Raw genomic sequence first — 27260 nt, 5'->3', positions numbered from 1 at the left:
ATACAAGAATCAACCAATAAATGCATAAATAAATGGAACAACAAACCGATGTTTCTCTCTCTCTCTCAAATCAATAAAATGGTTTAAAAATAAAATAAAATTGATTGTGGTGATGGCTGCATATCTTAATGAATATACTAAAACCCCTGATGTGTATATCTAAAAAAGGGTGAATTTTATATCATTGAATTGTATCTCAATGAAGTTATAATTAAAAAATTAGGAAATACATGATAGGCTTAATTCCCCCATTTTTTCTTAACAAAATGTACCAGATTATATATACTTTTTGAACGCTGCCTTTTCACAATTAACAATATATCTTGGTATTCACTTCATACTAGAACATAAAACTCCATTCTCTTTTATGGCTACATCGTAGTCAATTATTTAGCTGTACCATCTTTAATTCAATAAGTTTCCTATGTAGGTTGGGTGGCATTTGGGTTGTTTCTAATGTTTTGCTATTAAAAATAATTCCACGAGCCCTGGCCGGTTTGGCTCAGCGGTTAGAGCGTCGGCCTGCGGTCCGGAGAGACCCGGGTTCGGTTCCCGCTAAGGGCACGTACCTTGGTTGCAGTTTGTCCCCGGCCCTGGTTGGTCGTGCGGGTGGCAGCCACTCGATGTGTCCCTTCACGTCGATGTTTCTCTCTCTCTCTCCCTTCCTCTCTCTCCCTCCCACTCTATCTGTACAAAAAATGGAAAAATATCCTCGGGTGAGGATAAAAATAAATAAATAAATAATGCCACGATTAATAACCTTGTGCAATTGTTTCATTTTTTGCAGATATATCCTCAGGGTAACTTCCTATAAAAGAGATTACTGGGTCAAGGGTAAATGCACATGAATATATAATTTTCTCAAATATTGCAAAATTTCTCTCCACAGTGTTTGCTCTATTTTGTGCTTTCAACAGTAATGTTAAGAGAGTACTTATTTTCCTCGCAGTCTCACTAATACAGCAGATTGTCAACCTTTTGGATTTTTATCAATTAACAGGTGAAAAACTATCTCAGTGTAGTTTTAATTTGAATTCTACTTTGAGTGAGGTTGAGAATCTTTTGATATGTTTAAGAACTCTTGATGTCTTTTAAAATGAACTGCCATGTCCTTTGCAAATTTTTCTATCAGGTCTTTGGTCTTGTTTCTCTAGATTTTTACAGAGCTCTTCACATGTGCTAGCTGTCGACTGTATCATCCAAACTGTTGACGCCCAAACCATATGCCCATACCTGAGCTCTCAACTTGTACATCCAACTATCTACTTGACATTTTTACTTATATCCCTAACAGGTTCTTAAATCTACCATGGTAAAAACAGAACTTTTTATTTTTCCCCTCAGCAAATGCCCATCTAAGGTAATTATAACCCAAACACCTGACCATTTTTCTGAATCTCCTCTAGTTTAAACCTGGACTAAGCCACCATCATTTACTCCTTGACTAGGGCAGCACCTCCTAACTGGCCTCCCCACTTCCATCTTTACCTCTCCCTCCCCCTTAACCCATTTTCCAAATAGTCACCAGGTAATCGCTTTAAAAATATAAATCAACCCTGGCTGTTTTGGCTCAGCGGTTAGAGCTTGGGTCCGCGGACCAATGAGTGGCAGGTTTGATTCCAGTCAAGGGCACATATCTCGGTTGTGGTTCGTCCCTGGTTGGGGTGATTTGGGAGGCAACCAATCCATGTGTCCCTGTCACATCGATGTTTCTCTCTCTCTCGCTCTTTCTCCCTCAGGTGAAGATGAAAAAAAAAAAAGTAAATCAAATCCAAAAGCTCTTTTTTTAAAACTCCCCAATAGCTTCCCATAGTAAATGGCATAAAACAGAATTCAAACTATTGTATTCTCAACAGTTTTCCCAATACTTTTATAGTTTTGTTTTTTCATATTAGCTTTTTAATCTAAGAATAACTTTTATATGGTATGAAACAGGGAATCTAACTAGTTCAGATGGATAGGCAACTGTCTTCAAATTACTATTGCCCTACTGATTTGAAATGCCACCTTTTTATTGATAAGCTTCTATAAATATATTAACTAGAATTATCTTGGTTGCAAGAGAAAATACATTCAACCTGATTTTTAAAAAGAAGGTGAATTTCCTTGCTCATTTACTGAGATGTCCAGAACAACTGGTTTGAGGAGAGGCTTTGAATAAAATCAACTGGAGCAACAGCGGGTGGAGTGGGGCTACTTTGTCTGGGACCTGAATGAGAAGATGGAAGTAGCCATAGGAAGATCTTGAGGGGAAGAGTATTTGTGCAAAAAGTCCTAAGAGTATAACAGGCTAGGCATGTTCGAGAGATAAAGAAAGACAAGGTAATTGGAGCAGGGGGAATGAGGGCCAAGGTAGTAGGAGAAAAAGACAAGATGAAAAATTCAGAAGCCACAAAAAGATAAACTAGTAATTAAAATGTAAAACATTTCTGTAAATAAATAACACTACTATTATTAAAATTAAAAAGCAAATAAGAAAATATACCATATATAACATAAAAAAATAATATTCAGAAAAAGTTAAGAGCTCCTACAAATCAATAATAAAAGACAAACAACCAGTGTCAAATGGGCAAAAGATAGATAAATTTTATTGTAGAAGAAATACAAACAGAATAAAAATATGGAAAAATTTCTATCTTCACTGATATTCAGGGAAATGTTTGTTTTTTAAAAAAATTTTTATTGACTTTTAGAGAGAGAGGAAGGGAGAGTGAGGAGAAACACTGATCAGCTTCCTCCTGCACACCCCCTACTGGGGATGGAGCCTGCAACTCAGGCATGTGCCCTGACCAGGAATCAAACCGACAAACCTTGGAGATGCCCAACCAACTGAGCCACACCGGCCTGGGCAGGAAATGCTTATTAAAATGACATTAATATATAATCTTTTGTCCACCAGATTGGCAGACATAAAGAAGATTGATAAAAAGCCAGCATTGGCAAGGATGTTAAAAATAAACATGTTTAGCCCTGGCTGGTTTGGCTCAGCGGTTAGAGCGTCGGCCTGCGGTCCGGAGAGACCTGGGTTCGGTTCCAGCTAAGGGCACGTACCTCGGTTGCAGTTTGTCCCCGGCCCTGGTCGGTCGTGCGGGTGGCAGCCACTCGATGTGTTCCTTTCACGTCGATGTTTCTCTCTCTCTCTCTGTTCCTCTCTCTCCCTCCCACTCTACCTGAACAAAAAATGGAAAAATGTCCTCGGGTGAGGATAAAAAAAAAACATGTTTATGCACTGTTGGTAAGGATATACATGTGATACTTCTTGAGACTAATTTGTCAATATCATAATGGAAAAAGAGTTCATGACCTTTGATATTGAATTTATTGGGGTGACACTGGTTAATAAAATTATGTTTCAGGTGTACAATTCTATGATACATCATCTGTATATTGTATTGTGTGTTCACTACCCAAAGTCAGGTCTCCTTCCATTACCATTTATTACCCATTTACCTTCTTCTCCCTTCCCCACCCCTTTTTCCCTCTGGTTATTACCATATGTTATCTGTGTCTCTGAGCTGTAGGTTGTTGTTGTTTTTTTTTTGCTTAATCACTTTACCTTTTTCACCCAGCCCACTACCCTCCTACCCTCTGACAGATATCAGTCTGTTCTCTGTCTCTATGTTGTTAGTTTATTTTGTTCATGAGATTCCACATACAAGTGAAATCATATGATACTTGTCTTTCACTAACTGGTTTATTTCACTTAATATAATACTCTTCAAGTCCATCCATGCTGTCACAAATGGTAAGATTTCCTTGTTTATTTTTTATCCTCACCCGAAGACATTTTTTCGTTTTTTGTTCAGATAGAGTGGGAGGGAGAGAGAGAGAGAAACATCGACGTGAAAGGGACACATCAAGTGGTTGCCACCTGCATGACCCAACCAGGGCTAGGGACAAACTGCAACCCAGGTACATGCCCTTAGTGAAAACCGAACCCGGGTCTCTCTGGACCTCAGGCCGACGCTCTAACCTCTGAGCCAAATCAGCCAGGGCAAGATTTCCTTGTTTTTTTTTGTTTCTTTTTGTGGCAAAGCAGTATTCCATTGTGTAATTGTACCACAGCTTTTTAAAAAATTCTCACCTGAGGACATTTTTCCATTGATTTTTTTTTTTTTTCAGAGTGGGAGGGAGAGGAGGAGAAAGAGAGAGAGAAACATCTATGTGAGAGATACATCAATTGGTTGCTTCACACAGGACCCCTACCAGGCCAGGGGTCGAACCCAAAACTGAGGTACATGTGCTTGACCAAGAGTTGAACCTGCAACTAGTCTGTGGGCTGACATTCTAACTGCTGAGCCAAACTGGCCAGGGCATACCACAGCCTTTTAATCCACTCATCTACTGATGGACACTTGGGCGGCTTCCAAATTTTGGTTTTCATAAATAACACTGCAATGAACATAGGGGTGCATCATGACCTTTGATCTAGTAATTCCAAGTGGGTAGGTAAGGCAAGTCTCTTGGAAAACTACTCATATAAGTGCCTATAGGAGCATGCAGGTTCCTTGACACATGGTTTGTAAATAATGAAAAATTGTAATTAACTTAACCATTTACCAAAATGGAAAACCATGTGGGAGTTTAAAAGAATGAAACTAGTTTTGCATAAGTTTCTCTCTCTCTTCTTCTCCCTTCCTCTCTCTCTTAAAAAAAAAATCAGTGAAAACGTATCTGAACAAAAAGTTTTTAAAAAGAATGAAGGAGAGCTCTGGCTGGGTGGCTAAATTGGTTGGAGCATCATCCGGTACACCAAAAAGGCTGCAGGTTCGGTTCCTAGTCAGGGTGCATACCTAGGTTGCAAGTTTGATTCTGGGTTGGGGCACATGCAACAGATAGCAGATCGATGTTTCTCTCTCACATCAAAGTTTCTTTCTCTCTCCCCCTTCCTGTCTCTAAAATCAGTAAACATATCCTTGGGTGAGAATTAATTTAAAAATAATCTTAAAAAAACACACGAAGTAGAGATATATGTACTAACTGTAATATTAAGGAAAAACCCATTTCAGAATAATATATACAATATGATCTTATCTATGTGAAGAACATAAAACAAATGTACATGTTTCTACACATTCATAGAGCACAGAAAAGTGTCTGAAGAAATTCATACAAAGCTGATAAGAGCAGTTTGCCCCAGGGATGGATCTGGGGTGTGTGTGTGTGTGTCTTCTGAGAGGCTGAGGGGGTACTTTTGCTTTACCTGTACTTAAAAAAAATTAGACCTAGAATTTTACTGGAGTAATTTGAAAAAAAGTAAACCAGAAATATAAGAGAGGGTAATTTTGGAGATACTAAAAATTCTGAAAGTGAACTGAGTTGAAAGTGGCAGAGGAGTGTCGGGATATTTGCTGATATCTGATAGACAAGGTTAACTAGCATTCACAGCAAAAAAGCATAAACTTTAGACACAAAGTAGGATTTGAATTCTGGTTCTTCAGTTCACTGTGTGATTTGGGCAAATCATTTAACCTCTTTGAGCTCTGGGGTAATAAATGGGACCTACTTCAAAGGGTTGTGATGAGGATGGAGATAATACAGGTAAAATCTCTAGCATTATAGTAGACGCTTGGTTAATGGTGGATGTTAATAGTTGTAATGGTTAAAATTATGGTCTCTAATCCAATGAGAAGTGAAAGGCAGGTGAATGACAACCAAATAGAATTGAATCACATAGATTTAATCTGTAGACTAGTCTTATCACCACCAAGACTTCCTTATTATTTGCTCCATATACTCCTGGTCCTATTCATTTGTTCATCCATCCATCCAAAAAGTATTTATTGAACACCTCTTATGTTAGGCACTAGACACACAACGTTAGAAATAAACACCTCTATTTTCTGGGAGTTCACATCTTCCTCCAGTGGGAGAAAAACATATAGCTAGTTGCCAACAAGTGTGTCTTGGAGTTACACATATGGACACTGGACCCAGACAGCCTGGGTGTGACTTTCATCTCTGTCACTTACTAGCTCTGTGACCTTGGATGAATTATTTAACCTCTTTGGTCACATCATCTATAAAATAGGTTGACTTCCCCTCTCCTACCATCATAAGGTTCTTAAGAGGATTAAACAAGTCAATATAAAGGTAAAAGACTTTGTCCAGTGACTAGCACATGGTATACACTAGTAAATACAGTGATTTTTATTTCCAGACAATAATACCACTGTGTGGTTGATGTTATATTAAAGGAAAATTTTGAGAGAAGGGAGCACCTACCAGATGTAAAGATGTTTGTCTATCTAATCTAACAAACTACATATATCGGTTCTACTGTCGACAAAGATTTGGGTTACTTACATATTTATTGTACTATACCACTATGCATATTCTTTTGTGTGTCTCCTGGGGCACATGTGCAATGTAATTGATTAGTAATTATTTTAGGTGTTTAAATATTATCTTCCAATTTCCTTCAGAACATAAAAAAAAATCATCTCTTTTACACTTAATAAAAGCTTGGAGCACACACTAGTTTTCTTTAAATATACACCTAAGGGTGGAATTGCTAGGTTTGATGATTTTTCCTAAAAATAGGGAAATGTGCATAACACTGACATCTCCTCTCTGATTTGAAGTTTTTTTCCAACCATATCCTTGGCCTGAGGAGCTCTATGTATCCAAACCAACATTTCTGAGTGATGAGCTTGAGGACCTGGCTTCAAGCCCCAGATTCCCAGTGTCAATACAGGTGTCTCTCTATACTCATTGGAAGGAGTCCCTACTGTTGAGGCATTCCCAACCACTACCTTTATGGCCCCTGCCTTGTGTTAGTCATCACAAGACTGAGGATGCACTGGGTGGCCCTATCCTGGACAAAGGTCTCCCTGCCAAGCACTGATTTGCTCAGCCAGGAAAGTCATTTATGGAGAGGTGGGGTGGGGGGAATGATCCTGCTTGCTCTCCCAAAGGCACAACAGCCATTTGAGATATTCACTGCACAAAAAACTAGAGTCTGTATATAGGCCTTCCCCTAATGTTAGAAGATTTAGGGCTAAAGTACAAATAGATGCCACATGTCTACCTAAATTATAAATCACTCCAACGAACTGTTAACCTTAATATAATTCTATTCTAGTTTGACAAATATACATCTTGAATGATGCAGAAGTCCTGGTTCAAGTTGAGAATTCCTGGATTCCTCAGATGTATGCATGTGAATGAAGTGGTGAGGAGAGTGCAGGCCTTGGCCCCACCCCCATAGCCCACCTGCCTTCTTTGCCCACCTCAGTCCTGCACTAAGGGTCTGTGAACACAGCTGTTCAAATGTCCAAATGCTGTGCCACCTACCCAACCACAGCTGCCCCGGAGTCACCTTTAGAGATGACCTGCCTCTGCCCTAGACAGAATGGACCTGGGGAAGAGGCCACAGCCTCCAGCCATTTGGGGACAGAATTCTGGGGTTTGGGGTTCCCAGAACTTGGTCCTGAAGGAGGGGCACAAGTGCCAGGTGGGCCTATCCTCTGGAACCTGTGAACTCACCTGTGGAAGGTGTGGCCAGAGAAGGGCCAGAGAGCAGACTCTAAACTATGGGGCTGAGGCAGGCCCTCTGGTCCAGGAGCAAGGCAGTGCTGTCTGCATCATCTCTCCTGTCCCCTCCTGGGTGCAGGGGCTGTGTCTGGCTTATCCTCAGTATTTACCACAGTGCCTGGCACCTCAGTCACATTCTACACAGGTGCATAATGGAAACTGAGTCGGTAACACTTGCTCACATTTTACCTCTTTAAACTCTTCTTAGCCATATGCAAACGAAGGTTGTGAGGCTCAAAAAGGTTCTGTGACTCGCCCAAGGTTACGCAGCTGGCAAAGCTAGACTCAGAGGCCGGATTTACTCTCACTTCGCCCTCTGCTCTCCTTTTCATTACCGTTTTCTCTCTGCCTGTGCTCTGGCAGCCGCCCCTCTAAACTGCGGGGCCTTTCCCGCCGCAGCCTCTCTTTCGCTCCCGGGATCCCTCCCTCCCCTCCCCTGCGCAGCTCCTCCAGCGCTCCCGCAGCCGGCTCCGCCGCGCCCCGAGCGCGGCACCCACCGGCTCCCGTCCCCGCGCGAAGCCCCGCCCCTCCCCTCAGGGCGACGTCACGTGCGGCCCCATCCCCCGCGCCTGCGCACCGCTTATTTCCCGCTGTCAGGATGAGGAGGCGGAGGTCGGCGCTCGGGTCCGTCTCTGCCCGCGGCTGTGGCGGCGCCGGCGGCTCCAGCCTTAGCGGTTCCTCCTTGGGCGGCGGCGGCCGCTCGGACGACGCCTCCTCCGCCAGCTGAGCCCGCGGGAGCCTGGGACGCCGCTCCCCCGCCCATCCCCTCCCCAAGGCCCGCCGCCTGGCCATGGCGCAGCCGGGCCCGGCTTCTCAACCTGACGGTGAGGCGCCCACCATGGCAGGGCGGCCGGCGCGGCCTGCCCGGCGCCGGTGTCGCGGTGGGAGCTCCGGGCGGCGGGGAGGGTGCGCGCAGGCCCCGGGGGTGACCCCGCCGGGCAGGGGCGGCAGCGCCGGCAGCGCGCGGGTTCCGGCGCCGGCTGCGCGCGAGGGCGGTGCGGGGCCTGGCGGCCGTTCTGGGGAGGGGGCGGGAGGGCCGGCGGCAGCGCCTGCGGAAGGCGAGAGAAGGGCGTGGGGAGGCTGCGGGGCACCTGGCAGAAGCTGGGGAGCGTGCACCGGGTGCTGCCGTGGGATAGCTGTGGGACTTGCACGTGGGTTCTGCCCCCGGGGAGGACAGAAATCGGGAACTTGCAGTATTCGTTAGAGAGAGAAAAATGCTTCGATAGTGGTGGTTGCCCTCCTCCCATCCCCGCTATCCGCGTGCTTTGCATCCTATTTTGTGACAAAACTAGTTGGGATCAGTGACTGGATTAAGTCTGTTCCTTGAGAGTCCGTGTGGTTTCGTGGCAAGTGCTGGGGCCTGAGAGTCTTAAGGACCCGGATCTTCCACTAAGAAGCTCTGGGCAGATTTCTTAGCCTCTTTGAACTTCAGTGTTCCCACTTAATGCAGAGAAGTTAATTCAGGCCTTTATATTTTATCTCTAAAGATGGCAACACGTATGCATGTATGTGATTAGTATTACGGGGGTATTGAGAATGGTGTTTGAGAAAGTTGAAGTGGAGGGGACGTGTCTTGTATAGCACTTATATTCTTGGAAGGAAAAAGAGCCCCGTCCTAAATAATCTAAGTTGGTAAGAGCCCTTCCTGACCTGGGAAGCGGATTGACCACATCCTTCCAGGTATTTACTACCAGGAGTTGTTTGGAAAGAATGTGCTTGATCTTTGACAAGGTCTTACTGTAAGTAGTTGAGAAAGTTCTTGCAAGTAGATGTGTTTCTATAATCAGCGTGAGTACTAAGCTTTAAGTGTGCGTGGAATGTTGGGCTTTGGGCACACAGTAGGCACTGAAAACTTGCCTTTGTCTAGGGTTGTCATTTAAAATAACTTTTTATGGAAACCTTACTCTTTGTTCTTGGTTTGGGGGAACCTGAAACAGTGTTATCATGTTATCAGATTTTAAGGCTAGCTGCTTTGCTTGGAAGTAGGCTCCAAAGCCTGTTCACCTCTAGTTTTAGGCTTTGTTATTTGCCTGAGGACAGATGTCCAGTACCCTCACCTGTAGTTGTATAAGAGTCTGCCTGCTGTTTTCCTTTCAGCAGAAGAGAAGGGAGGCATTTCTGCTTGGCTTTCAGAGAGCGGAAACTGGCATGTTTTCAGGCTACATGTTAATTCTCACCTTTTGCATTTGGTGTCAGGGAAGAAAACTGCACTTTCCACAAACCCCTCTTTGTTACTGCAGACAGGCAGAATACAGAGAGAGCTCTAGTGACTTTTGGTTCTGACCTGGAGTGGTAGGTATGCTTAGCTGGTGGCTGCCATCTCTTGAGTTGCATGGAAACAAACTCTAGGGCAGCTCAGGTGACATGACAGTCTGGAATCAAAATTCCCTGCCTCTTTCAAGATGTGAAATGGTCTTCCTTGTAAATAGGCAAGAAGTGACTAAGCACTTGAAAATAGGGTAGGAAAATTAGCTTTAGGAAATCTTGTATTCTTACTATTCTTAGTGCAGGTTTGTTCCCTGTTTTTCAAATCCTGTGACTCAAGGATGAGATTTAGTTTGCATAGATTGCAGTATTTATATTAAATTAGTGGAGTAAATGAGCAGCCACAGCTGCTGTGTACAAAAGGAGATAGAATTTGGTATATTTGAGTGTTTTATGTCAGTGTCTTCTTAGAAGTTTCATCCTGGGGATTTGACTTAACATAGATCACTTCTTAACACTAGCTTTAAGCACACTAGAATTCCCCAGCCCTGCTGATTAAAAAAAAAATATATATATATATATAGAGATAACAGAATTATTTTAATGAAACTGACAGTAAAAGATAACTGCTTTGTTTTTTATTTTGATTTTGCTTTTATCCCATTTTAGAATCAGTTGTCTTTTTTTTTTTTTTATCCTCACCCCAGGACATTTTTCCATTTTTTGTTCAGACAGGGCGGGAGGGAGAGAGAGGAAGAGAGAGAGAGAAAAACATCGATGTGAAAGGGACACATCGAGTGACTGCCACCCTCACGACCCAACCAGGGCCAGGGACAAACTGCAACCAAGGTACGCTCCCCTTGGCGGGAACTGAACCCGAGTCTCTCTGGACCGCAGGCCAATGTTCTAACCACTGAGCCAAACCGGCCAGGACAGAAGCAGTTGTCTTTTGTTAGCACTGTTTTCTTTTTAAAATTATTCCATTCCAGTTGACATATAATATATTAGTTTCAGGTGTACAACATAATGATTAGACATTTATATAACTTGCAAAGTAATCATCCTGGTAAATCTAGTACTCATGTGACACCATATGTAGTTAAAATATTACTATCTTCCCTATGCTGTACTTTAAGTTCCTGTGACTGTTTTTATATCTGGCAATTCATACATTTTAATCCCTTCCCCTTTTTCACCCATCCCCCCAGTCTCGACTTATTTTTGCATATCATTGTTTTCATGGAGATGTAGTAGATTAAGAAAAGACTCAATTTGTGTGTAATTGACAAGATGAAATGTAAACATTTTATTTATTTATTTACTTTTTTCATCCTTACCCGAGGACATTTTTCCATTTTTTGTTCAGAGAGAGAGAGAAACATCTACGAGAAAGGGACACATCGAGTGGTTGCCTCCTGCACGACCCAACCAGGGCCGAGGACAAACTGCAACTGAGGTACATGCCCTTAGCAGGAACCGAACCTGGGTCTCTCTGGACCACAGGCCAATAAAGGTAATTGTAATAGCTAAACAAATTGCAACCGATTATTCCTTGAGTATTCAGATATTACAAATAATATTAAAATCTTCCACTTTTTATCTAAGTTAAAATATATCTTAGAAGCATTTGTTCTGATTTTACTGTATTTTTTATTTAAAAACATTGTTTTCTAAAAATTATGTATAGCCCTAGTTGGTTTGGCTCAGCAGTTAGAGTTTTGGCCCTTGAAGGGCTGTGGGTACGATTCCCGGTCAAGGGCAGGTAGCCTGGTTCCCTGGCCAGCCCTATATGGGCTGTTTCTCTCTCTCTCCCCCTCCCTCCCTTCTACTCTATCTAAAAGTCAATGGAAAAATATCCCCTGGTGAGGATTAGCAAAAATAAAAATAAATAGTATGTAAATTAAGAAGTATGTCTTCATCGCAGAGATGAAGTTTTTGTTCCTTCTTGACTTTTTTCTATAGCTACACAGACATTATACATTTTCCTTCCGTCCTGAAATGGACATGGTTTATATCAGCAATTTTTAACCTTTTTCATCTCATGGTGTACACAAACTAATTACTAAAATTATGTGGCACACCAAAAAGTGTATTTTTTTGCTCATCTGACCCCCCCCCCCCAATAGGTATAGTTTTGATTTGTTCACACTGGATGGCTATTGTTGTGTTGGCTGTTGTCATTTTTTTATTTGACAATAAAAGGGAAAAGAGATCAGTGCCCCTGATTAAATAGTCAGGTATTGCATGTTTTAAAAATTCTTGCAGCACATGAGTATGCCTCTTGTTCCGTGGCACACTGGTTGAAAATTGCTGTTTTACATACAGACGTCTGCATCTTGTCTATTTCACTTCATAAACATTAGCTAAAATAAATAAATAAATGTTAGCAATAATTATTATATACTTGTAAATGGTTATGTAGCCAGGTAATATGCTATAAGCATATTATTTCAGGAAATCTTCATGTCAGTAAGGTAGGTACTGTTGTAATATTATTGTTCCTATTTTATTGATAAGGAAACTGAAGCCCAGAGAAGTTAAAAGTAAAATGCCTAGAGTTTTATAGCTAGGAAGTGGGGGGAGCCGGGATTCAAATCCAGGTCATCTGATGTCAGGGCCCTCTGGTCTGTTTACTAGATCATGGACTACTTTTCAGGTCAGTGTTACAAATGTACCTCATTCTTGTTACAGAATATTTCATCATATGCATGTTCCATGCATAGTTTATTTGCCTATTTCTCTACTGGACAAGTAGATTACTATATATTTTTTCATTATCTTATAATAGTATTGTAACATATACTTTCACATATTTTTCAGATATCTTGCTTATTATTCTGTAAGAATACTGAATTAAAGAGCATTATCTCTGAGTGGTTTAATTTTTAATAGCTTTGCTAGTTTACTTGCAAAAAAAGTATCAATTTACATACCTCCAACAGTATATGTGAGGGTGGATTTCCCCTATACTCTTGCAAGCCCTGGGTAAGGTCAGTTTTATTTATTTATTTATTTTATTTTTTATTTTTTATCCTCACCCGAGGACATTTTTCCATTTTTTGTTCAGATAGAGCAGGAGGGAGAGAGAGGAAGAGAGAGAGAGAGAAACATCGATGTGAAGGGACACATCGAGTGGCTGCCACCCTCACAACCAACCAGGGCCGGGGACAAACTGCAACCGAGGTACATGCCCTTAGCGGGAACCGAACCCAGGTCTCTCTGTACCGCAGGCCGACGTTCTAACCGCTGAGTCAAACCGGCCAGGGCTCAGTTTTAAATTTATATCTTCTGATGGATTAAAAAAATGATATTCTTTTTTTTGTTGTTTGTGTTTTTTTTTTATCCTCACCTGAGGACATTTTTCCATATTCAGATAGAGTGGGAGGGAGAGAGAGAGAGAGAGAGAGAAACATCGACGTGAAAGCGACACATCAAGTGGCTGCCATTCGCACAACCCAACCAGGGTCAGGGACAAACTGCAACTGAGGTATGTGCCCTTAGCGGGAACCGAACCCGGGTCTCTCTGGATCACAGGATGATACTCTAACCGCTGAGCCAAATCGGCCAGGGCAAAAAATGATATTCTCTAATTAACAAATAAATGTTTCTGTGCCTAGTCTATGGCAGGCCCTATGCTAGGCTCTAGAAAACACAGTAATGAACAAAACTAAACCCAGTTTCCATTCTTAGGTAGATAATCAGTTGGCCAGTAATTAGATAATTCCACAGAAACATATAAAACTATTCCACAAATATGAGTGTGTATTACTCGCCAGGCATACTTCTAGGTATTTGGAATACATTAATGGGCAACAGAGATAATATATAACCTTGCTCTAGTGTGGGAGAAACAGATATTAAACAACAAATATAAGCAAATGATACAAATTGTTAGGTGATAAATGCTATGGAAAAAAGAGAGAAAAAAAAAGAACAGGATAAAAGGAAGGATAGGCAGTGGTCAGAGTAGCCTTTTTGACAAGATGACCAAAGATTTTTTTTTTTTGAGCAAAAATTTGAAGGAGATAGAAGAGTTAGCTATGAAGATGTCTGGAGGATTGGTGTTGCAGCCAGAGGGATAGATTTTTGTAAATTCCTTAAGGAAGGGGTGTATATTTGGGGATGATATGGAGGCCAATGTGGCTAGAATGAAGTTATGGGGACGTGAGGGAGATGGGAGAGGGCAAGGGACAAGAAGAGTAGTAGGATGTGAGGTGAGAGGTAGTGGGGATGGGGGCAGATCTTGTTGGGCCCTACATTGTAGCCCAAAAGTGTAAATATTGGCTTCACTATGGGAAACCATTGAAAAGATTTTGAGCAGAAGAGTGATGTGATCTGACTTATGTTTTTAAAAAACACTCTGGTTGCTAGGTTGGCAATAGAGTAAAGGCAGGCAATGGAAACATTAATCCAGGAAAAAAGATGATGAGTCTTGGACCAAAGGTATATTGGAAGAGGTTACATTCTGAAGGTATGACCAATAGGATTTGGATTTGGATATGAGAGAGAGAAGTCAAGGACCACTCACAGGTTTCTGACCTGAGCAACTAGGAGAGGTACGCAATGCTATGAATGCCGTTAATTAAGGAGTCTGACCCATTTAGGGAGGCCAGGAAATGTTTCTGAGGAGTGGTCCTGGAGCTGAGATCCAGTGGATGAGCAGTAGTCTCTTTTTTGGGGGGAGGGGAGTGAGAGCAAGATGAGTAAGAGAACTAAAGAAATGTCTGTGTGCTTGGATAGAGAGAATGAGAGGTGAAATACCTATGGGCTGGTCCTAATGAGTTTTAGCCTTACAGCTGTAGGGGAAGCCATTGAAGGGTTTTAAGCAAGTAGGTGATAAGAAGGCTTTTAATTTGTACTTCCCTGATAGTGATTATATGCATTTTTTCTTTTGTTGTGCAGGAAGCTTTAATTTTTATGTAGATCTAGTCATTTTTAAAATTTATGATTTCTGGCCCTGGCCGGTGTGGCTCAGTGGTTGAGCATTGGCCCTCTCGCTGAAGGATTGTGGGTTTGATTCCTGGTCAAGGGTACATATCTGGGTTGCAGATTCAATCCTCACCCCCTGTTGGGTGTCTGTGGGAGGCAACCAATCCTTGTGTCTCTCTCACATCAGTGTTTCTCTCTCCCACCTCCCTTCCTTCCACTCTTTTAAAAAAAATCAATGGAAAAAATATCCTTGGGTGAGGATTAACAGTGACAAAAAATTATGATTTCTGGGTTTCTCGTCTTGCTTAGGAAGACCTTTTCAAGCCCCATGTTTATATACTTAAAAAGCCCTCATTTTCAACAATTTCATAGTCTTGCCCTTTATATTTTCTGGATTTGTTTATTTTTAACTTTAAACAGGGGGAGTTTAATATAAAGAATTATTAACCAAGCAGATTACTTAAGAGAAAAAGAAAAGTCTAAAAAATACAGGAATAGCAGACTTATGGAGCAGTCACTACCTCTAGGGCTAAGGCAGACCATCCAGTGAAGGAACAGATCGTCAAGAGGCCATTCCCAGAACTGAGTCCAGACTTTGTTGGAGAGGGTGCACCTGTGACCCTTTGAAGGGCAGAGTTCAATTTGGCAGAACTTGCTAGAAAGCTGCTTTCTGGTTTGCTTGGGGAAGGTCCCTGCATATAAGAGTTTTGATTTAACCATGGGGATCTAATTTTATTTTTCTTCTAAATGGATAGCCAATTTCAACACCCATTTATTCAACAATCCATGTATTTGGCTTGTTTATTGTAACTTGATCAATCTCCCATCCACTAAACTTGCAGATGCTTAATCCAAAACACCAAAGCACTGCGCTTACTTCAGGTTTAAAAAAAAAATTTTTTTTATTGATTTTATTGGAGTGATATTGGTTAATACAATTATGGATTTCAGGTATACATTTCTATAATACATAATCTGTGTATTGTATTTTGTGTTCACCATCTAAAGTCAAGTCTCCTTCCATCACCATTTATTGCCCCTTTACCCTCACCCCCTTTCCCTCTGGTAATCACCATACTATTATCTGTATCTATGAGGTTTGTTGTTGTGGTGGGGGTTTTTTTTTTTTTAATCCTCACCTGAGGACATTTTTATTGCATTTATTTTCAGACAGAGTGGGAGTGAGAGGGGGAGAGAGAGAGGGAAACATTGATATGAGAGAGACAAAAAAACTGGTTGCCGCCCTCACGACCCCAGCCGGACCTGGGGACAAACCGCAACCGAAGTACGTACCCTTAGTGGGAATCAAACCTGGGACACTCTGGTCTGCTGGCCAATGCTCTAACCACTGAGCGAACTGACCAGGACTTTTTTTTTCTTCTTAATTATTTTACCTTTTTCACCCAGTCCCCTGACCTCCCTCCCTCTGACAGCTGTCAGTCTGTTTTCTGTATCTAAGAGTCTGCTTCTATTTTGTTTAGTTTATTCTTTAGATTCCATGTATAAGTGAAGTCATATGGTATTTGCCTTTCTCTGACTGGCTTATTTCACTTATCATAATACTTTCCAGGTCCATCCTTGCTGTCACAAAAGGTAAGATTTCCTTCTTTTTTATGGCTGAGTAGTATCACTCCAGTGTCCCAAAAGTGATAGCCTGGAATTGTGTAATATCCTTTAGTTTGTGTATCTTAGTGACTACTTATGGATGGAACTGCCTTTGAATCTTTTGGGGGGGGGATACTAAATTACTTGAAGAGATGTTACAAATGAAAAGATGTAAGTGGATGATCTGGTACAAGTTATAGAAAAGGTACTGCTTTGGTGACCAGGGAAGTCACCCTCATGGCTGTGGGAAGCCAGCCTAAGGCTTAGCTCTCATCACTGTCTCCCAGGGTGTGCTTATGAAAGAGATACTCTGCCATGCCAGTTTCAGGGGTCCCCAGCCTGTGCAAGTTGATTATGTGGTCACCCAATTCTTTGATGGATTTTACCTGCTCATTCAAGTAGCTTCTCAATGAAGTCACACAAGGGAGGGTCATTTTTGTCAGTGACCAGTTTGTGCAAGTCCAGTACTGACTGATTCACACTTTTTTCCAAATGTAATGCACACTTCTCCTATTCTCCCAGTTGTCATGTTCTGTTTTCTTGATATCCTGAAGGAAGATTAGGCCACCTCGTTGGTTCTGCAGCTTCATCAATTTCTCAGCATGTTGTCTCTGTTCATGAGGTTGGCGAAGAAAATATTTGGCAAAGTTTCATCATCGAGGTCAAAGGAGTAAGACATGGACAGGTAGACATAGGAAGCATAGAGCTTCAGGTTGAGCTGGCGATTGATGGCAGCCTCTCAGTCCTGGTGGTAGTTCTGGTGCACCTTTGAGGTGAACGCTGTGGGCATTATGATGGATATCTAAGGAGAGGCAGTTGCGCACCACTGGAGTGGTAGTGGGGGCCTTGGGGCTACCCGAGGGTGCTATGAGGAGGTGGCGGAAGGCTGTATCTGGGAGGCTGGCTGGGATGGGTCCAGTGCTGGGTTCTGCAAAGATTGTGTCCTGCCTTTGAATCTTAAGGGCTCTTATTTCTAAAATATCTCAATTGCATCATGCACTAGGTTTTTATCCAGTGAAATTTGATGTGCTTTTTTTTGTATACTCACTAAATTGAGTTTAGTCTTCATAGGAGTATTTAGTAAATATTTATTTTATTTTTCCGTTTCAGAGTTGTGCTAGGTAATGTGGAGGGGATATAGAAATGAAGGAGATGTAGGTTCTGCTTTCCAGAATTTTATGATCTAATGGAGGAATGGGCCTTAGGTAACCTAATGTGAATCTAGGTGGTGCCTAGCCATAGAAGATAGTTTTCCTCTGAAGAGCTATGAAGGAAGGTACTTTTGTTACGTTTTCTCATTAAATGACTGAATCTCTTCAAGTGGTTTGATTTTGGTTTGAATGTTTCTGGAGAGAAGGAACTCACTACCTCCATGTTTTACTAGTTCTGATGTTTTCTTTATCTTTTTTTTTAATCCTCATCCGAGGACATTTTTCCATTTTTTGTACAGACAGTGTGGGAGGGAGAGAGAGGAAGAGAGAGAGAGGGAAACATCGATGTGAAAGGGATACATCGAGTGGCTGCCACCCGCACGACCAACCAGGGCTGGGGACAAACTGCAACCGAGGTACATGCCCTTAGCGGGAACCGAACCCGGGTCTCTCCGGACTGTAGGTGGACGCTCTAACCGCTGAGCCAAACCGGCCAGGGCTCTTTATCTTTTAATTAAGTGGAAACTTGCCTCACCATAACTTCTACCCACTGGTTTCAGTTCTGTAGGATCACAAGAGGAAATCCAAGGCATTCTTCTCCATGTTGGTCTGAATAAATTTGTTGATAATATTATGTACTTCCTAAATATTCTTTTTATTTCTCTTGTCATATGGTTTGACTACTTAGTGTTCTTTTTATTCTCTTTGAGGCAGATTCCAATTGTTAATGACTTTTGTTGGCACCTGGTTTTCTCTAAATGGATGTAACCCTTAGAAAGTAGTAGAACCCTGGCTGGTTTTGCTCAGCGGTTAGAGCATTGGTCCAGGGCAGGTACCTGGGTTGCAGGTTCAATGTCCCGCCCCAGTAGGGGTCGTACAGGAGGCAATCAATCCATGTATCTCTCTCATCATTATTTCTCTGTCTCCTCTCCCTCCCTTTCTCCCTTCCACTCTATCTAAAAAATGATGGCAAAGGCCCTGGCAGGTTTGGCTTAGCTGTTAGAGCGTCGGCCTACGGACCAGAGAGGCCTGGGTTCGTTGCAGTTTGTCCCTGGCCCCGGTTGGAGTCGTGTGGGTGGCAACCACTCGATGTGTCTCTCTCGCATCTATATTTTTCTCTCTCTCTTCCTCCCTCTCTCCCTCCTGCTCTGTCTGAAGATAAATGCAAAAATGTCCTCTGGTGAGGATAAAAAAATAAATAAGTAAAATATAATGGAAAAATATTCTTGGGTAAGGATTAACCAAAAAAATGGAAAAAGAAAAAGTAGTAGATACAGGAATGTATCACTGAAAGGAATTCTAAAGACAGTTGTTGTCCTTCATTTTATAAGTCAAGAAACTAGGGATTAAAGAATTGGAGCCCTAGCCCGACTGGTGTGGATCAGTGACTGAGCATTGACCCATGCACCAAGAGGTCGCTGGTTCGGTTCCTGGTCAGTGCACATGCCCAGGTTGTGCGCCTGGTCCCCAGTGGGGGCATGCAGGAGGCTGCCAATCAGTGTTCTCTCTAATGGATGTTCCTGTCTCTCTCTTTCTCTCACTTCTTTTCTCTTTAGAATCAATAAAGAAAAAAAAATTATTTTTAAATATTAAGAAAAAAAGAATTGGAGACCTGGCCAGGTAGCTTGGTTGGTTGGAACATTCTGTGTACCAGAAGGTTGCAGGTTCAATACCTGGTCAGGGCACATACCTAGGTTGCGGGTTTGATACCCAGTTGTGGTGTGTACACCACATAGCCGATTGATGGTTGATGTTTCTCTCTTTCTCTCTACCTCTCTCTCTAAACTCAATAAAAACATCCTCGCCCTGGTCAGTTTGGCTCAGTGGTTGAGCGTCAGCCTGTGGACCAGAGAGTCCCAGGTTCAGTTCCCGCAAGGGGCATGTACCACCAAAATAAAAAACAAAACAAAAAACATATCCTTGGGTGAGGATTGGATAAAAAATAAAGAAATGGAAGTGATACGTTATAGCAGGGTCAATGCTCCTTTTCTATGGAGTGAAAGTCTAGTGGTGAATACAGACAGATTCCATGAGGAAAGGGTATTTTATCTGACTGATGATAGTGTATCCCCAGCAGAGTGCTTACCATAGAATAAATACGAGCTATAGGTGTTTGTTGAAAGAAAGAGCACAGCATGCAGCTACAATAATGCAGTAAGCTCTTCCCCATTTACAATATTTGACAAAACGTAGCAGGAACATCTTATGTCATTCAGGAAGTTTAGTTAACGGACCCTCCTTCCATTCTACCCTCACTGCGCCCCAAGTTTTATCAGAGAAAGTGGCATTTGAATAGAGCCTAGGAGTAGTATAGAATTTTTGACAGATGGAGGTGGTGCCTTGGGAAAAGATGTTAGAGGAGAGTGAGAATCTTTGCAGAGTGTGGATTGAGTATATGCAGCGTGAGGTAAGGTCTGTGTTTAGAGACAGGTTTGAAAGGGGGGATTAAGCTTGAATGGTGGAAAACTTTGCTGCCAGCAAAGGAGTTTGGGGTTTTCTAGGTTATGTGGCTAGGCCTGTGGTTGGTTCTGAGGCAGAAGATTAGTTAAGGAGATTGGTTAGGCTATTGCCCTGGCTCAGGAAAGAGTTGATGGGATTATCATTTATGCCAGTGGAAATGGAGAAAAGGAAATAATAGATGTTAGAAATACTGTGGTGTTAAAATAACAATTTGCTGAGCATCTGGTTTGGGGAGTAGGCAGAAGAGAAAGTGAGGATTCTGATAATATAGATGCAGGTTACCAATGTAGGCAACCAGTGGGGGCTGGGGCAGATTTAGTAGTAGAAAGTGGTAAATTGGTTTTGGTATGCTGATGTGGAGCAGTGGGGCAGCCACGTAGGAATACCTAGTAGAGAGCAGGAAATAGAGGCCTGGAGTTCATGGAAAAAATTAGGGGTGTGGATATACTTTCGGTAGTCAAATGCTTAGAAATCATCCAGGATGCACACTGCTCATTGCTTCTGCTTATTGCATGGTAGACTTTGTGTTGGGGATAGTACAGCAAAAGTAAGGCAATGAGAAAGGCCAAAGATAAAACAAATGGATTGGATGAGGAAGAGGAGACCAGTGATTAATCATAAAAAAGGAGAGTTAGGAAAATTAGTATTAGAAGTCAGTATTAGAGCAAGTTTGAAGGAGGAGGGGGATGGTCACCAGTATTAAATACTACAGAGAAGTTCAATGAAGACAAGTGGTCATTGAAATCAGCAACTAAGTAATCATCAGGACCTCTGAGAGAAGAGTTTCAGTAAGGAAGAAGTAAAATAGGTAGAGGCAGCATGTCTAGGCTAAATTTTAAAATCATGGTGCTACACATACAAGTGAAGCACTCACTTGAGGGTGGTGGTAGAGTTGTGGCAATGTGTGTTTGGGTGTATATATGTTTTAAGAATAGAGATTTAAATTGCCCTGGCCGGTTTGGCTCAGCGGTTAGAGCGTCGGCCCGTGGACCAGAGTCCTGGGTTCGATTCCCGCTAAGGGTACATACCTCAGTTGCAATTTGTCCCCAGCCCTGATTGGGGTCGTGTGGGTGGCAGCCACTCAATGTGTCTATCTCACATCCATGTTTCTCTCCCTCCCGCTCTATCTGAAGATAAATGCAAAAATGTCCTTGGGTGAGGATAAACAAACAAAAAAGAATAGATATTTAAATCATTATAGATGCTGGAGTAACTGCCAGTGGAAAGGGAGAGCCTAAAGATATTAAGGTTGCTGCGGAATTGAGAGCAGGTGATATGGATTAGGAGCTTGAGTGTCAAGAGGAGAGACAAAGATCTCATCCTCCAAAACAAGGGAAAAAGGAAAGGTTCAGTGAGAGAGAAAGGTAGAGAAAATTCTGAGGTAGAAGAGAAACTAAGTATATATGTAGCCTCCATTCTTTTATTCATTTATTCAACATACATGATTTGAGTATGAACTGTAAACAAGGCAAACAAGGTTACTGTCCTCAAGGAGGTTGTGGTTTTGAGACCTTTATTGCAATCAGATTACGTTGTGTATACCCACCTGGATTCCTCATCTTACCCATAGAACACAAAATAATTGGGCTATTTTCCCAGTTATCTAAAAGATGCTATAACTAGTACCATTCTTGATACACAGGAGAGAAGTTAATTCATTATATGCATTGAATACCTTGGGCATTAAAACTTAATTTTGTCATGGAACCTGGGTTCAGAAAGGCTGGTAGAGTAATAATTACAGGATATGATTGGGTCCTTATTACGGGAAATCTGATGGGGTGGGAGGAGGAAACCATGACGTGGGTTTCCATTTCTTTGGTTATGGCTGTTAAAAATCAAGACAAACTTGGTATTTACCATTTAACCCCAGTTGGCATCTGTTTTTTCTAAACTCCTGCTGCATTTATTATCTATAAATAAACTTATTCTGCTATCCTTCCCATCTAGATCTTATATCCCCATTAATTTAGCAGTCTGAAACTACTGCTTTCTTTCTTTCATTTTATTATGAACCTAGTAAACCTCTGTAGAGAGTAACAAAAGGAACATTAACAGTTTAGATACAACCTAGTGCAAACATTTGTTCTGCATTTATTCCTAACAGATAAAAATCTAGTCTTTCTAGAGCACTTCCACTTTTTTTGCGGTAACTGTATTAGAAAATGTCTAATTTTGTTGGGCCCAGGTAACTTCCCTACACCTTGGTTATGGCCTCTTGAATGAATTAGAATTAGGCTTTTTTCACTTCCACACAAAAGGTCTTCAGATATCTTAAAGAGCTTTTTCCATCTCGTCATTTTTCTCATGTGACCATTCTGTATACCCTCACCATTCATTTTGGCTTCCTCTGCTAGGCTAGCCCGATGTTCTAACACCATGTTGTTTGCTAGTACTCTTCATAAAAAAGTGCACCTAAAATTGGTGAACATATTCCAGACAGAATCTACGTGACTTATGCAAAGAACAGCAAAAATACTCTTTTTTGATCAAGACCCTCAACTCTTTTTAATGTAGGCTAACATTTCCTCAATTTGCTTTAATTCACTATCATATTAGTTCATAATAAATTAGCTACTATGATTTATTGAGAAGCTAACTATATACCTTACATTGTGCTGTGTATTTTTTTTAGCACTTACTATAAGTCAGGCACTGTGCTAGGCACTGGGGATACAGATATAGTTACAATTTTTTAGACGTTAATAGACTTTATTTTTTGGAGTAGTTTTAGATTTACAGCAAAACTGAACAGAAAGTACCTTCAACATTCCACACCAGTGTGGAACATTTGTTACAATTAGTAAACCTACACATCATTATCACCCTGAGTCCATCATTAGGGTTCACTATTGGTGTACATTTTATGGGTTTGGACAAATGCACCATGACATGTACCCATTGACCACTGTAGTCTCATACAGAATAGTTTCACTGCCTTAAAAATCCCCTTTGTTTCACTTATTCATCCTTTCCCCCTAAATCTCCGGCAACCACTGATCTTTTTATTGTCTCCATAGTTTTGATTTTCCAGAATGTCATATAGTTGGAATCAAAACAGTAAGTAGTCTTTTAGATTGGTATCTTTCACTTAGTAATATATATTTAAGGTTCCTTAATGTTTTTTTTATGGCTTGATAGCTCACTACTTTTTAGCACTCACTAATATTCCATTGTGTGGATATACCAGTTTATTTATCCATGTACCTATTGAAGGACATTAAAGTTGACTCCCAAGTTTTGGCAATTATGAATAAAGCTGTTAAAATGCTGATTTTTGTGTGGATGTTAAGTTTTCAGCTCATTTAGGTAAATACCAGGAGTGAGATTGCTGAATCATATGGTAAGATATGTTAAAGTGGCAATACCATTTGCATTCCCACCAGCAATGAATGTCAATTCCTGTTGTTCCAATTTATTGTCAGCATTTGGTGGTGTTTGTTTTGGATTTTAGCCATTCCAGTAAGTGTGTAGTGGTATTTCATTTTAATTTGCAATTCCCTAATGGCATGATGTTGAGCATCTTTTCATATGTGTGTTTGTCATCTGTATATCTTCTTTTGTGAGGTGTCTGATCAGAATTTTTGCCTCATCTTTTAATCAGGTTGTTCATTTTTTTGTTTAGTTTTAAGTTTTTTCAATATTTTGGATAGTAGTCCTTTATCAGATATATCTTTTGCAAGTATTTTCTCCAAGTCTGTGGCTTGTCTTCTTACTCCTTTGACAGTATCTTTTGCAAAGCAGAATTTGTAATGTTAATGGTATCCCACTTACCACTTCTTTCATGGATTCTACCGTTGGTGTTGTATATAAAAAGTCATTGCCATACTGAAGGCCATCTAAATTTTCTCCTAGGTTTCAATCTGGGAGTTTTGTAGTATTGCATTTTACATTTAGGTCTATGACTCATTTTGAGTTAAAAAAAATTTAATTATATTTTTATTATTTTTATTTTAGAGATAGGAAGAAATATTGAAGTGAGAGAGAACCATTGGTTGCGTCCCACACATGCCCCAACCTAGGATCGAACCTGCAACCTGGGTATGTGCCCTGATAGGGAATCACACACACCATCTTTTGGTGTACAGGACGATGGTCCAACAAACTGAGCCACACTGGCCAGGGCTTGAGTTAATTTTTGTGAAAAGTGTAAGGTCTGTATCTAGATTCGTTATTATTATTCTTTTTTTTTTGGCATGTGGATATCAAGTTGTTGCAGCACCGTCATTTGTTGAAAAGACTGTCTTTTTCCCATTGAATTGTATTTTCCTTCTTTGTTAGATTTTTTTGTGGATGTATTTTCTGGGCTCTTTATTCTGTCCCATTGATGTATTTTGTGCTATGTGTTTTAAAAAATGTTTGCATCAAAAATAATAAATGCTTATGGTAAAATAATTTTTAAATATATAATATGAGAGGAAAAGTCCATAAGCTCGTAAGCTCATCCCTCAGAGATAAACACTGTTAAAGGTCTGTTATATATTTTTCCAGTTTTTAAAAAAATGTTTATTCTGATTATTTAAAAGTAGAATCATGCTATACATGCTATTCTCAAGCTTCCTTATATTAACTGTTTTTTATATAGATTATCATTTTAAAAATAAATCATTCATTTTTGTGGCTGCATAATATAAATGCACTCTAATTTTTTTTAATTAAAAAAAATTTTTTTCCCCTTTATTGATTTTAGAGAGAGAGGAGGGAGAGAGGGAGAGAGAGATAGGAACATCGATTGGCCGCCTCCTGCGTGCCCCCCACTGGGGATCGGGCCCATAAGGGCCCACAACCGGGGCATGTGCCCTGACTGGGAATTGAACCGACGACCTCTTGTTGCATGGGTCCACACTTAACCACTGAGCCACACTGGCCAGGCTGCACTTTAATTTTTATTTTTTATTTTTTATTTTTTTATCCTTACCCGAGGACATTCTTCCATTTTTTGTTCAGATAGAGCTGGAGGGAGAGAGAGGAAGAGAGAGAGAGAGAAACATCGACATGAAGGAACACATCGAGTGGCTGCCACCCGCACGACCAACCAGGGCCGGGGACAAACTGCAACCGAGGTACATGCCCTTAGCGGGAACCGAACCCGGGTCTCTCTGTACCGCAGGCCAACACTCCAACCGCTGAGCCAAACCGGCCAGGGCTGCACTCTAATTTTTAAAAGTAAGTCTCCATTGATGAATATTTGTGCCATTACAGTAATGCTGCTGCTATTATCCTTGAATATATCTCTGCACACTTATGTGTTTCTGTGGGATACATTTTTTGAACTGGAATTACTGAGCTAAAGAATATGCACACTTAAAAATTTAATGCCAAGTTCTCTTTCAAAAAAATTTGGCAGTTTACAGGCTGACCATATAGAGCATAAGAGGGCTTATAGCTCTTCAGCAAATTAAGTTCTTTGCATTATGGGGATGTTGATCTCTTTGTCATGTGTGTAGCAAGTGTAGAAAAATTTCTTCGTTTTTAAATTTTGGGATATTTCGGCATATGGAAATATTTTAATTTTTATTTGATTTATCAGTTTTATGGCTTCCAGGTTTACTTCTACCTCTTTGTGTTATCTAGAATTTACTTTTAAATATTTGATCACTTGAGAATTTTTCTTGATATAAGGATTGAGATAGGAATTCAGCTTTTAGCCCTGGCCGGTTTGGCTCAGCGGTTGGAGCGTCAGCCTGCAGTCTAGAGAGACCCGGGTTCGGTTCCCGCTAAGGGCATGTACCTTGGTTGCAATTTGTCCCCGGCCCTGGTTGGTTGTGCGGGTGGCAGCCACTCGATGTGTCCCTTTCACGTCAATGTTTCTCTCTCTCCCTCCCACTCTATATGTACAAAAAATGGAAAAATATCCTCGGGTGAGGATAAAAAGAAAAAAAAGGAATTCAGCTTTTATTTTAAAATGGCTAGCCAAATATTTTTGCACCATGTAGTGATTAATCTATTTTTCTCCATTTATTTTGAAATGCCACCGTTTATTATATGCCAAATATTCAGAAATACATAAGTTTGTTTCTGGATTGTATTTTGTTCAATTGATTTATCTATTTTGGTGTCATACATCAATAGTTAAAATTACTGTTCCTTTCTATTTTTTACAAATGTTTTAATATTTTAAAGAGACAGGAACCCTTCATTTTCCTTAGCTATTCTTAGGTATGTATTTATCAAATAAAATTTGGAATGATCATATTAACATTGTCTACCCATCATCTTTAAACCAATACCCACCCCAGTCCAGGAAAAAAGGCCTTAAAAAAAAACCCTCATTGATTGAGTTTGTAAATTAAGGAGAATGTATAAAAAATATCTTTACCAGCAAAGTGCCTTGTGGCACTATGAATGCATTACTTACGTTATTTTATTGTTCAAGTTCTTTAAGGGTGGTATTTCACAATTAAAATACAAGTTTAGTAATATTTAGTTTAGTAATTGCCCAGGATCCAGGTCCTCATGATTTTATTTCACCCAACTGTTTCTCAGATTTTAGTTAAGTAAACTCTTTAGGTCATTAAAAAAAAGGACAAAGTTAAAGCAAAACCCTAAGTGTCTTATTTGATCATAAAGTCCAAAGAAAATGTAATGAAAGCTGGATTTATCCCTATTCACATTCATCATTTTAGTGTATTTCTGGTCATGTTTAGATCTATAAATAAAAAAATTTAAAGCAGTTTATTATATTGTACATGTGATTTTGTATTCTATTTTTATTTTAATTATGGTGTGAAATTTCCTTGTGTTGTAAGTTACTTTTTGAAAAACATTGGTTTTAAGTCTGTAGTTTATCATATGAATGTCTCATAACAATTATTTTGGTATTACTGGCTATTTGATTATTTGTAAGATGTTGATATTAATAATTAAGGACACTATAGGACTCATCCTTGGCCATTAATCTTTGATGACATCTTTGATTATTTCCTAGAGAGTTCTGAATAAAAAAATATGAGGTTTTAATATCTATATTACCAAATTGCTTTCCAGAAATCTAGTTTTAGTTTACATTTCTTCTATTAGTGTTGTTATCTCTTAGTCTCACCTTACCCTTGTTAATAGTAAGTATAGACTTAAAATTTTCTTGCCCACATAGCATAGTCAAAAAATGGTATCTTCTGTTTCAAATTGCATTTTTAGCATAATTGGCCTTTAAAAACTAGATTAGCCATTTGTTTTCTTTCTTTTTTGTTGTTTTTTTTATTCTCACTCGAGGACATTTTTGCATTTGTCTTCAGATAGAGCAGGAGGGAGAGAGGAAGGAAGAGAGAGAGAGAAACATCTACGTGAGAGAGACACATCGAGTGGTTGCCACTCACACGACCCCAGCAGGGGCAGAGACAAACTGCAAAGGTCCGTGCTCTTAGCAGGAAC

The 27260-nt window shown here is 40.6% G+C and overlaps 1 protein-coding gene across 2 annotated transcripts in view; it reads left to right on the top strand.

Moving 5' to 3' along the window:
• Nucleotides 1-8119: 8119 nt before the first annotated feature.
• RABEP1 (rabaptin, RAB GTPase binding effector protein 1) overlaps nucleotides 8120-27260 on the top strand; it is a 130912-nt gene continuing 111771 nt past the window's right edge. The window contains exon 1 of one of the 2 annotated variants that reach the window (XM_036268064.1): nucleotides 8120-8363. In XM_036268064.1, the coding sequence (XP_036123957.1) occupies nucleotides 8330-8363 (34 nt within the window). In that variant the 5' untranslated portion in view covers nucleotides 8120-8329. Of the gene's footprint in view, nucleotides 8364-16919; nucleotides 16964-27260 lie in introns of those variants that run through there. The other variant, XM_036268068.1, reaches the window with a different exon arrangement.

This window comes from Molossus molossus, unplaced genomic scaffold (assembly GCF_014108415.1).
Source record: "Molossus molossus isolate mMolMol1 unplaced genomic scaffold, mMolMol1.p scaffold_m16_p_19, whole genome shotgun sequence".
NCBI classification, from domain to species: Eukaryota; Metazoa; Chordata; class Mammalia; order Chiroptera; family Molossidae; genus Molossus; species Molossus molossus.
The sequence above is the reverse complement of the archived record's forward strand: the minus strand, read 5'-3'. Positions and strand labels throughout refer to the sequence as shown.